Below are 12,330 nucleotides of genomic sequence, written 5' to 3' on the forward strand. Positions count from 1 at the left end.
AATATACTTTATGTCGTAAGAGTTTTTCGTTCACAATCAGCCAAGTAGGCTAAAGTGGAGTTCGGTGTTTTTGCGGACCTCAGTGATGTGATATCCCTTCTTACTCCTTTAACCCCAAGACCGGAGAGCGCGGCTTCAGTTCTGGCGTTCATTTTCTAAACCTGCCATAATCCTTTCGTGTAAGCGGAAACTGGTTCTGAGACGAGCTTCGTGTGCGAAGCCATATCTAACGACACAGTGACAATCAGTGTAAGAGACCATCGACTACTGCAGCAATCCTCCAAGCATGGAGATTCTTCTTAAGCCGGTCGTCGATCCGTGCAAGGATAGCTTCCGTGACTCGAACTGTGTCGTGACGTGTGTGAAACGCGATTTGTGACGTGTGCGAAATGGAAAATGAGGGATGAAGTTTCAGCGATTGAAAAACGCAACGTGTCGATGAAATTTAAGTGCTTTTTGATACTCGTACTCGTGTTTCGTTGCCAGCGGGTTTTGAAGGAACATATTTTTGCGTGTCACGTGTGCAGATGCCGTGCGAAACTGGAAGAGTGACGATTATTTTTCAACTAGAGGTGTCACTTTGAGTACAACGCGTCGGTGTGTTTAAAATGAAACTCTTGACAATCTGACGCCGACGTATTTTCTGGGTCGTGAAACTTGGCAGGAATTTCCATTGCTCTTTCGGATCAGTTTTTATAAATTTACTGGGAGGTATTCGAGTCTAACTATATCCGCGTTCTACGCTGCTTGGTAATTGCGAAGTACAGGCGGATGTTTTATCCGACAATCATGTTAAGGGGGAAAACCTTGCCTATCTTAGGAGGCCGAAAAGTAAGTAGTTTACGGATTTTTTTTGTTTGATGGGAACTTCAAGGATCTTTTATTACTAGTTAGAACTAGATCTGGTAATTTTTTTCTAAGTTGTTTGAACCATAATTAATCAGTTATTAACTACTTTCCACAGCAGGTTTTCATTTTTGGTGGCAATTTGCATACACCGGAAGTCGTAATTTTCATTTAAAACTAACGAAACTGAAATTTTTCTATTCTTTGGATTATTTTTAAGAATTTTTTGTTAATATGATTGCATTGTTGAGGTACTCTTTTTTTGATTGCAAAAGGCTGTGAAAAAATGGTGAGAAGTGAAACCTTCGTTTTGAAACACGTGTAAAACGTTGAGTTTTCGACTCTAATAGATAGACTTGGGTTCATATTCTTAGAAATAATCCAAATAACGATTAAAATTGTAACCTCTAAGGTGTTCCTAACACGAATGAAGATTTGGTGCGAGACGTGGTTAATAACTCGATCAATTATGATTCAAATGACTTGAAAAAATTACCAGACGTAGTTCGAACTAGTAATAAAAGGTCCTCACAATTTACAAAATACCCACTCAATTCTTTCCTGTCAAAAAAATTTCCGAAAACTACTTACTTTTCGACCTCCTAAGGTAAGTTTTCCCGTCAAAACGAATTCGCTCTGTCTACCTAAAATAGCATAATTTAACAAATGATATGAAATTTTGCTAAAGCGAGATTAGCATTAATTATTGCAACTTTCTGCTTCCTATACAGGAATTAACACCGCAGGCAGTCGAGAATTACTGTACTTATCAATCAAATCGTTTTGATAGATTTATCGTATGTTGTGTAAAGAGTAGCCATTCTCAAGTTCAAGGACAGTACAAAATAATTGTCTGCAGTGATCAGTTGGCAAAAACATTATAGAAATGATTCCAGATTTTCTACGCTCTCTTCTCTGCATCACTATCACATTTTTGTTAGGTAAGTTTGACAATTTTCTTTCTTCTAACAAAGGTGAAGAGTAAGGTAAACGATAAAATTTCAATCAACGGCTCTTTCACTTTATAAAAATCACCTATAATTTTGGAAAAGGCAGGTCCGTGAAATAATATCCTGATTTGCAAGGAACTCTTTTCAATTCACGATTACACACGTGGCTGCATTAATCAGCGTACGCAATTATACAATTATATTAATTATTAAAAGTAATTATAAGTACTAGTTACTCTTTCTATCACACTTTTTGTTTTCACTTGTGCGTGAAAGATTGAAAAGGTGTTTTGCTTTGAATGGTGCGCTGATTGGCCGCCATGTAATCGATTTCATTATGGGGTCTTTTTCTCACTGCCCGAAATAAATGACGCGGTTGTTGACACGCCGTGCCGACTGCAATTACGTTATAGACCTGGGCAACTCTTGTAAACTTGCATCGTAACGTCAGACTATCATTTCATGCTTGAGGTACTTGACGTTGTACCAAATGATTATTTATCCGAGCCGCTACTTTCTCAGTTTGCTTCAGGTTATCGGACTGCATTGATCGAAGGTTTCTAACTTCGGTCCCTACAGCCTCGGTGAAAAATTGAAAATGCTGCCTTGGTTCTTGGCCTCGTATCTTTGCCGGTTATGGGTCGTGTCCAGAGGTCGGTTAACGCAAGAAAACAGCTTTCTATAGCCAATTCCTTGTCTGTATCTTGGTAGTTTTCGTTTTTTCCCTCTAATGTTACATAACTTCACACGGTTGAATAGTATCGTAATTGAAAAGCAAAATAAGTTTACACATTGTCTGAGGAGTGGAGTCTGTGTAAAGTGTATTAAAACCTTCGAAGTTCGACTGTGCAGTGAACGAAACGTAGTTCGATTGATCGGTCGGGATTACAACGTACCTACGGAATCGCAGGATTAAATTTAGAGGTCAACGTTCAACTTCGAATCCTGTGTAATGGTAATGCGGTAATTGTTTCCGGTGAGAGCGTACAAGTGATGAATCAATAAACCTGTCAGGATATACAACATCTGACAATGTTCTTTTAAAAATTGAATTCGGTTATTCGTTTCTGACAGTTCTGAGACAGAATCTGAGGTACAATATTTTCTTTATCAACGGTGTGTACGAGTTTATTTGGAATATCTCGTTAGTCGTGATCGTTATAATTGAAATCGCAACAATTATCACGGATGTGGATATTCTTCATCGTCGGGATTCATTACGTGTGAAAGTAACGTCGGATCTCGCGTTTGGATTGTTATTATATTTCATTTATTCTTAACTCAATTATCGCTCTCGCTTTCGTATAACTTTCGTATAACTAACCGAGCAGTCGTAGTACTTAGAGCCACTTGCGGAACTTGGCCGTGGATCATAAAAAGGAGAGCGGAAGGATTAGATAGGCCTTTGATGGTATTAGGAATGAATTACGTTCCGGTAAAGTGATTTAATAATATTAAATCGCACAGATTTCTCGCAAGGTATAAGCTAAGTGGAGTTAATGTTTACAACAACAAGGTATTAAAAACTAGTTTAACAGCCTTTTTTCAACAAATTTTTCTTAACTTACCCGTAAAGCGTACAATAATATCCATCGTTAGATTTTATGATTTCTTAAATCTCGTTAATTACTGGATATTAAACTTATTATACCTACTAAGCGCAGAGAAGCGCGAGGTGATTGCGAAGGAAATAAAATAGCTCCAAGCTATTTCTCTTCGTCTATTGTTCAAGATTATTTCTATCGCAAACAATGCCGACACTATACAAAGCTCTGAATTCCTCGATTTTACCGCAAGCCAATGCTGCCCGTATCACGTAATGACGCTGGCCCGGTTTACGGTGAAGTTTATATCGAACAACTCCACTTAAGATTGCGCGTTCTTTAAGGTACTCTGAAAGAGCTTTTGCAGGTATCTGTTCAATCTGAATTCAAGGTATATTTTCATTACGTGGGTATATCGCTATTATTATTTCATTTTCGTACTCGTTGAACGATCGTCTGTGCTGTCAAAATTAAACAATTACATTCTTGAATCACGATATTCGGTGAACGGTGATTCGCGAAATTATCTTGAATAGTAAAAAATTACTACCCAAGTATCGTAAGATTCTATAGAGTTGAATTTCGGACTAACACAGTTTAGTTGAAGTTGATTTTTGTTTAGTGAGTTAAACCTTGACAAAGCCTACGATTAAATAGCAATTAGAAGCAATTAACTAAAATTCCAAAGCGGATCTCTTCACTTGGGTAAGTCAATAACGAGCTGATCGATAAGTCAATCACCGAGTAATTAAGGATACCTATTCATTCTTTCATAACTGCGTAAGTGAATTGTGGAAAACGAGAAAATATTCACGTGTGCAGGGTTACCAGGCTGATTGCTACTTGACTATAAGTGTGAAAGAAAAGCGATTAAATAACAGGAAAAAAAAAAGAAAAAAAAGAAAACGTTACGCAAGGTGTGCGTGCGCGAGGAAATAAATGATGCTGTACAATATTTGCACGCCTTCTGTAATTTATCGGCTTGACAAACGACTGTGGCGTGAAAACTGATTGTGGGTCAATTAAGAAAATCGTTTCATATGCAAACAGGTACCTTGAGACGCGGGATCAATCTTACGATGTTATTTTGCCAGTAGTTTCGAGGAAAGAAATCTTTGGCCTAGTTTTTACGAATTTTTATAGTGTACATATTTGTACACTTGGTTATTCAAATATAACCGCGACGGCAAACTTAGCTCAAGTGTATGGGATTTGTTTGTTTCAGGCAATAACCCAGCCCACATTTCACCGTTCCCAACGGGCAATTGCACCCTCTGTTGTCCTATTCAACCTGATCAAGATATCCAGTATCAGCTTTATACCAGGTAATTTCGTGTATATATGTATTATGTGCAACGAAATTAGGATAGAAGAAGAGTAATCTGCTATAAGCAATCTTCGGATCAAAGTTAGCTTATTGATTATAAGATAAGGCAATTAGCTAATCCGAGGTGGTCTGGATTATTTTTTTTCAACACGCATGATTCAAATACGGAATCAGACGCAACCCGACCATCCCTAACATCCTGGCAATCAATGACGCGACAACCTTGCAAAGGAGCAGCTTTAACAGAAGCAATCCGACCATATTTTACATCCATGGATACAGCGAACGGGCACCGGGGCTGAGCGCGGCGACGATACGCGATGGTCAGTAAATGGATTCTACATATATATTCAACCATACACCGAAAAAGAGGGGTCGCTATTGCTATTGTGCTTTCCCCTTCGGAAATATCATTTGCGGCATTATTCAAGGCGTCAAATTTCCGAACGGCTCAGCCTTTCACTCCCCCGAGGCTCAGCCTTTGATCTCTTGACTTATTTCTTCGGTGGAATTTCGTACGTAGAGTCTTGGACTCATGTCGGGCAAACACGATAGCGCAACATCTGTAAAAGCTGTAGAATTCCAAAGTTAGAACTCAGTTCAAAGCAGTATATCGTCTTCAAACAATGCCTTGGACTCTGGCACGTTCCCTAGCCAGTCTCCAGCTCTCACTCATGTTTTTCGTTTGATATCAACGTTTTCAGATATTCTCCTACAGCTCATTCCGTAATTTCACCTCGATATGTTGATACCAATCGGTTCCTCGTCGTTTTTTACAGCGTATCTAAGGCGCGGGGAGTACAACGTCGTCCTCGTGGATTGGGGCAAATTGTCGGCACTTCCGTGGTACATTACGGCCGTAGGGAACACCAAGATTGTTGGACCCCATGTAGCTGGTATGGTCAGATGGTTGGACGCCCAGGGTGCCGTTCCGGCTTCCCGTGTCCACGTGATAGGGTTCAGTCTGGGTGCTGAGGTGGCTGGTTTCATGGGGAAGTCTCTCACCCGGCAGCAGGTGAGATAGAGACACGTTAAAATTTCGACTGAAAACGGTAAGCCGAGTGAAGAGGCACAGATAGATCTTGATGGTAAGAAATCGTCTCTCCGCGTTGCTGCAGAAACTTGATGTGTAATGTTGGGATGACTAATTAACAATGAGTTTGGTAGGTAAAACACCCGCCAAGAAAACATTGCAAATCGAATTTCATTTCCCAATTTGTAAGTTGTAAAACGTATTCTTATCGGTGGGCCAAGCGACTATTGACCGTGACCAAAAACGGCAGATCTTGTTAAACCATGAACAAATTAGTCGAGCGTGTTGACTAATTATCGTGACCAAGATCGTTAGTGCGAGCGTGCGGATTGCGAAAGTGTGTAAAAAGGTTTTCTCGCTTATAATCATGATAGTAACAATATAGTGATAATAGTAATTGTAGTAATAACAAGCAGGTGGGAAGAATAACCGGACTTGATGCCGCCTTTCCTCTGTACATGGATACGGGAACCGATGGACACTTGACCTCGACTGACGCAAACTTCGTTGACGTTATTCACACCGATGGTGGCATATTTGGCTTCCCTTCGCCTCTTGGTCACGCCGACTTTTACCCAAACGGTGGAAGGCCCCCCCAGCCAGGATGTGCAGCCGAAAACATCATCTTCGATGGAATAACACGCGTCCTTAATCAATACAGTGAGTTCTCGATAACAGATTCAGGAGATCATTAAGGAATTGTATAATTTTTTTCAACTATTCGTTTGCAATCATAATTTCCCTTCTAACATAATGGAAAAGGAAAAGCAGTAATTCAGTCGACGTTTTTCCGGAGAGAAGGTTCAAACCATGGAGAAGTAGGGTTGGGGTGCTGAACACTTTAAAGCATACATATTTCTTTTCAGTCAAATTCCTTGGAACTGGGTATATAAGGGTTCTCGGGGTCGCTGATGTAAAGAATTGGGTCAGATCTGAGGAATTTTTTGAACTCAAAATGGCGTAGCTAACTATGATGGACTGAAAATGTGAAAGTGATTTGAATGGCTCGAAAATATACACTCAGGGGTTGTTTGGATCACCAAATACGATTGGATCCAACATTTTGAATTTCATCATTCTGACGTCAGATTCGTTTTCGGCGATGTACGGAGATCGAAAGCTTTGCGATCTTGCAAAATATCGATCGAATTGAGCTTCTTCTAATTTTTCCGAAAGTTCAGATCCAGTTTCTCCTCATCAAGATACTCCATTTTATTTTCCTTATGCAGTTGCATGCGGACATAATCGTGCCTGGCAGTTCTACGCGGAATCGATTGAAGATCCGAACGGATTTCCCGCCAGCAGATGTGCCAGATGGAGGCCAGAGATTCCCGGTATCTGCACGTGGACTCCGGACGCTCGGATGGGATTCGCTGCCGACAATAGGGCTCGCGGTATGTTTTATCTCAGGACAAACGCCCAGCCGCCATTTGCCAGGAACACGACGGGATACGGCATCAGGAGATGAGCTTGCATCGACAAGGAATAACAGCAAATACGTGGATGAACCAAGAAATATCTGACCTACAATCGAGCTGCCCTTATTTCCGGTATCTTCAAGCCTCGCGAAACTCTTGTAGCTTAGAAGTTTGGATCATTGCAAGGAATCGACCGCATTTTTACAACTATTGTTGCGAAGATGATAATTTTTCAGCGGATGAACTTTTTCGTTAAATTTTATACCACACATTGTGTGCAACAAAACGTATAACACCATCGATTTTGTAATTAAATTCCACGCCGTTAGCGGGAGAAAAAAACGAGGGGCTTTAATGTGAAATTATAACGACAGAGTGCATCTGATAATTTCTTGCCGGACGAGTGTAACGTGAAGATTAATTAAAGCAAACCTTGAATGTTTATAAGAGCCTAGACCAACCGTGCGTGTCTCACGCACCTTTCTGCACGCACCGCCCAGATTAAGGAAAGAGAAGACAAAAAGTACAATGTGAACCTAACTCCGTGACGTAGTATATTTCATTCTTTATCTTGTTCTTCGCGGCGCAGTTGAAGCAACTCGGTAACTAGTAAGGAAAAAAGAAAAAAAGTTGGCAATACTTCATCCTTATTACTATCATGACTTCTCTCGCTCTGAGTTGAGCACCGTTCTGAAAACATATTATTCACCGCGGTTCGACGGTGTATATCAATACGAGTAATGTTCAATTTACGGAAGGAACTTGGGCTCCTGTTCCGCAACGTTACTCAATATGACGTACACGTCTACCGGGACGTCTTGCACCGAAATTACCGCGGTGATTGTCTGTTGGCGAAAGTGAGATTCAAGGTCGTGCTTAAAGTTACATGTCGGATAGATTATATCGAAATTGCGAGTAATTTACCAACTGTTTGTGTTATTTTCGTACCTCAATTTAAACCTCGTTCCGTTTTCTGTACGTATGTCATAAATTACGTCCTGTCAAGAATCGATAATATGAACAGGTCATGAATTTGAATTTGTCATGTAATTCTGCTGCGGTAGGATATGTATGGTTGGAAACATTGATCTCTATGAAATTGGAACGGTTTGTTGAATAAGTCTTTTTTTATTCAAATCTCGGTCGAATTTTAAACTACGAATAATTCAACTATTTTTCTTCAAACGCGTCTTGGGCATGCACTGAGTTAGGAATTTTTTTCGACTCCCAAAGAGAGTTTAGAATACTGCTGTTCAAGTCGTCCTCATTACCGCATGTCTTTATTTGTAGACAGACGCGGTACTTATAAAAAGCCGCCGAAGGATATCACAGAAGTGACTCTTTACACGTGCAATCACGAGTTTCCCGCTTTTCGTTCTCCACATTTCTTGGAGTTAAAAAATAAACACACATTACAACTCTCCTCTACTCCGCCTCGTCGTCGAGTACGGTACTTGAGCCACTTCAGAGTGCTTTTTCATTCAAAAAAATGTTTCAATGAAAATTTCCGAGCCGTAAATTAAAAAGTCGTCAGTTATTTTTAATATTCGTTTATTTCTATTTCATTTTCTCTCTACCCTTCGTGATATTTGATATTTGAACGACGCTATTTTCGTCAACTCTCACGTTCACCTGCCGCGAGGCTTTAAAGACTATATATAATATATTCTGAATATTACGTGTGCCAGAGAAATTCAAACGTTATTTTATTCGTTATTGTTGCAAACTTTGAGCTACTGCTGTTATACACGGTGCTTTCAGAGTACTAAATAATCGAGTGAGTGAAGTTGGGAAAAAATTCATACATATATATATACATATATGTATACATATATATCGACGCTAAGAAGTCGTACGATGCCAACGCACTCTCGCTTCGTACACGTAGATTATAAATACACTCGACAGTGTCCAACGGATGTAATAATAAAAAGCGCGTCTTTACTCATCAAAGATAAACTTTGAATTTAGCTAATCAATCAGCGAATACGAGCCGCTGTTGCAAACAGCATCGTTGTCCGTCCACCCGGAGCTTCGGATCGCTCTAAAAGAAATATCCACACTTTGCGGTAAACTGTTTTCATTATTTGCCACATTATGGGGCGAGTTGCTGCGAAGGTATATCGGAGTTACAATCCGATCAATTTAATCGCGGCGCTGCTTTGTCGACAGAATAAACTCTATATCCACCTGTACGCAGACGCCTTATAACTGAGAAGGCCGCCGACGCGGACGCTAACGCCTGACGATCATTGGCTTTGCGCTTTCCCGGGGGTGCGTGTAGGTATCAAGGTATATGTATGCCATGTGTCTACGCTTGGTCAAGTCTTTTACCGTTTCAGTTCCCACGCCTCGAATTATATCTCAATCCTGTCAAATCCGAAGAAATTTGCCACAAGCACAGATATATGCGAAGAGCGGCGAAATTATAACGTATATCGCCTTTATCAGAGAATAAACTTGCCACTTTTCCATCCCTCAATTCATTCGCGAGTTTCAATTCCCTCCACTATCCCAGGGGTGTTTGTGACATTAATCGCGATTACGCGATGACAAGTGGTTTTTGGGATAGTTTCGACAGGTCTGCAGTGTGTTACACCATGGCTTAGGCGAATTGCAGGTGATATTCCTTTTCGAATAATGGCTACGAATCGACTCGTCGGGATTCGGGGTGGATGAATTAAGTGAAAGATATCGAGTACGTGCAGACGCGACGTGATGTCAGTCCGTGTGCGTCAGACGGCTGAGTCAACGTCGGTCGTGGCGCCAGGATAACATGCCGGTGGTTCGTACACACGTGTAACGTCATACGTGGGCGAACCTAATCGTGTGATTTCCAGACTTAGGCTGCATTTACGTGCTGCAGGTAAACCGGCGCAAATGTATAATAATTATTTACGTATTTTTACGTGTAAAAATTTTTTGAAGAACTAATATTTAAGATTTGAATGATCGCTTTTTCATCCTGATATTTTTTTGACATGGAACTTTAATTCGATTTTGGTTTTAACAGATTTTTTTACTCGACCTAAATCAACCCCGCGCAATAACGTGCTCTTATTTTTATAACGGTGCAGTTAGGTCTTCTTCGCTAATGACGACTACGTCATATTGATGCAAAAACGTGACTGCACAGTGACGTCACGTTGTTATTTTTCCTCTCGTTTCTCTCGCCCCATGTGACTTCCGCATTTCCCTCTTCGCCTGAGGCTCGCACGTCTCATTAACACGTTTGTAAATGAGCACGCTGTCCTCCGTCACGTCTCTGAACCTTTTTCACGCTCTTATCTGTCACAGCTTTAAAGATTAAAGGCATACTTGCTCATAGTTTTTTAATCGATAACTTATTGTACGCTAAATACTTTGCTTTTATTGCCTTACTATCGCACAGATTAAACATCGTACTTGATTTAATTAATAGTTGTAAGATATTTTATATCATACGGTTAACCTGTAACTGTGGCTAGTTTTACTTTACGATTACACGACACAGCTGACGATCCGATTGCGTATAGCAGAGTATTTCGTGAAATTGGTTGCAGTCAACGAGCCACCTGCCGTGGAATAGATCGTGTCAGTATGTCTGTCGACAGTTAAGCGTATTATACTTCAGGTCGACGACACGGTTTTACATTTCTATAGCTCAACTTTACGAACGTGGCATTAAAGACTCGTCGATAAAATTCGATATGATAGCGGCGTGCGAATCTGGTACTTGGTAATTGAGCTATTATTTTACTCGTCCATTCTCTCTCTTTTTCTCTCTCCCAAGTGCAAATTTAACGCGTCAATGATTTTATTTTCATAGAAATTTTCTTTTTCTCTCAGAAAAGGTAAGGATTTTCATTTTTTGCGGAAGGTGGAAGCTCGTGTCGCATTCTGCATCTGCAACACGTGTATACCTACGATATCTTCAATCGTGGTGATAAATTGATCGAAGGCATCTCACGTCGTGTTTCGATAAAATAAAAGCAATACTTATGCGACATTTCACGTTACAGCGGGTGATATTGTCTCGGCGATATTTTCAAACTATGTACGAACGTACGTACATAGTATGGGTACATACGTGATGTACCTTGTACGGAATAGAACTTTAGATTGCAGGAGCTGTGTTACAGTCGAGGTATATCCGTAGTGGAATTACCTGCAGCCATTCTGGTGAAGGTTAAGCGGAAAAATACCGCGATGGCACAACCACCGTTCTTGAAGCACGACTTGAGAGCTTTACGAAGTCATCAATCACCATCTGTGGTGTTACGTCTATAATGGCAGCAGAAGTTATTCCGATCGGGAAGAATAACGTGAATGGTAAATCGCGCGAGCCAAACTTATACGGAAAAATCTTAGCGACGTTGGAAGAAGATTGTTGGCCCATTTAAGCCTTTGTACGTGTGTGTTGTAAAGAGTAAAGGAGAATTGATGTAATCAGTGGCAGGGGCTTTAAGAACCCTTTTAACATTTCGATCCCCGTTTCCTCCAAAAGCCCTTAAAACTCAGTAATATTTGAGATTTGAGGATAGCCGTTTTTAAGCACCACCAACGCGGTTAAAGGGCAACTCGACTTTATTCTTCGATATACAGGCGCAGGCAACTCATCTCTACGTTTGAAGATCTTAACAATAAACGAGGGGGCTTTAAGAAAAAGAAGAAAAAAACTGAATGGGAGAATAATTTTAATTGCAAAAGTATTAGGTGTACGAAACGTAAATCACAAACGTGTGGGGATATGAATTTTTACCGGTATACTTGCGTCAGAATTTTGAATATATTATATTATCAGAATATCTGTCCTGTATGAATGAAAAAAAAAATTTCATCACATTTCTATTATCCTGTATCTATTTGATTCGGAAAATTGCGAAAACTTTTGTCTAATCACGGTCAAAGTTTGATCGAAGTTTCGTGTTATTGCAACGGAAAACGTGACTTTGATACTTCTTCGAGGTTGTCGAGGTGGAAGGAATTAGGAGGAGCTTAAGTGGCAGGGAGTTTGGTAAGAGAACAGTGCCGCGACTTCGGGGGAATGCGGTGTGATATTTTAGGCAGTAAGAAGGAGCTTGAAAAAAATTTGGACAGAACTCTTTGGGGCTTCCTCAACGTCATCCGGAGTTTTCTCTTGTATATATATATGTATATATATACATGTGCTTTTTTTATAATATTAGCGGAGAAACTGGAAACCAGAAGCTTGCTGCCTCCGGCCGTCATT

The 12,330-nt window shown here is 40.3% G+C and overlaps 2 protein-coding genes across 4 annotated transcripts in view; one reads left to right on the plus strand and one right to left on the minus strand.

Annotated features, from left to right (window-relative positions):
• The window catches only part of LOC124416011 (ataxin-2 homolog), a 35,461-nt gene that overhangs the window by 11,489 nt on the left and 11,642 nt on the right, over nt 1-12,330 (minus strand). The window lies entirely within an intron of this gene.
• On the plus strand, nt 1,602-7,182 carry LOC124416012 (inactive pancreatic lipase-related protein 1). Of its 3 annotated transcripts, none has more exons than XM_046896819.1 (6): nt 1,602-1,787; nt 4,566-4,665; nt 4,842-4,990; nt 5,447-5,682; nt 6,114-6,360; nt 6,930-7,182. In XM_046896819.1, exons 1-6 carry the CDS (start codon nt 1,733-1,735, stop codon nt 7,166-7,168), a joined length of 1,026 nt encoding a protein of 341 aa, XP_046752775.1. In that variant the 5' UTR covers nt 1,602-1,732; the 3' UTR covers nt 7,169-7,182. The 3 variants fall into 3 exon arrangements, with proteins under 3 accessions (XP_046752775.1, XP_046752777.1, XP_046752776.1); XM_046896821.1 differs by having other exon boundaries at nt 6,117-6,360; XM_046896820.1 differs by lacking the exon at nt 1,602-1,787 and adding an exon at nt 2,338-2,449.

Source organism: Diprion similis, chromosome 2 (genome assembly GCF_021155765.1).
Source record: "Diprion similis isolate iyDipSimi1 chromosome 2, iyDipSimi1.1, whole genome shotgun sequence".
NCBI classification, from domain to species: Eukaryota; Metazoa; Arthropoda; class Insecta; order Hymenoptera; family Diprionidae; genus Diprion; species Diprion similis.

Excerpts from the sequence above, each read along its gene's own strand:
- LOC124416012 (XM_046896819.1), top strand. The coding sequence starts at position 1,733 with ATGATTCCAGATTTTCTACGCTCTCTTCTCTGCATCACTATCACATTT. Across the intron at positions 4,991-5,446 it reads CGCGGCGACGATACGCGATG|CGTATCTAAGGCGCGGGGAG; the intron begins GTCAGTAAATGG and ends CGTTTTTTACAG. Across the intron at positions 6,361-6,929 it reads ACGCGTCCTTAATCAATACA|TTGCATGCGGACATAATCGT; the intron begins GTGAGTTCTCGA and ends TTCCTTATGCAG.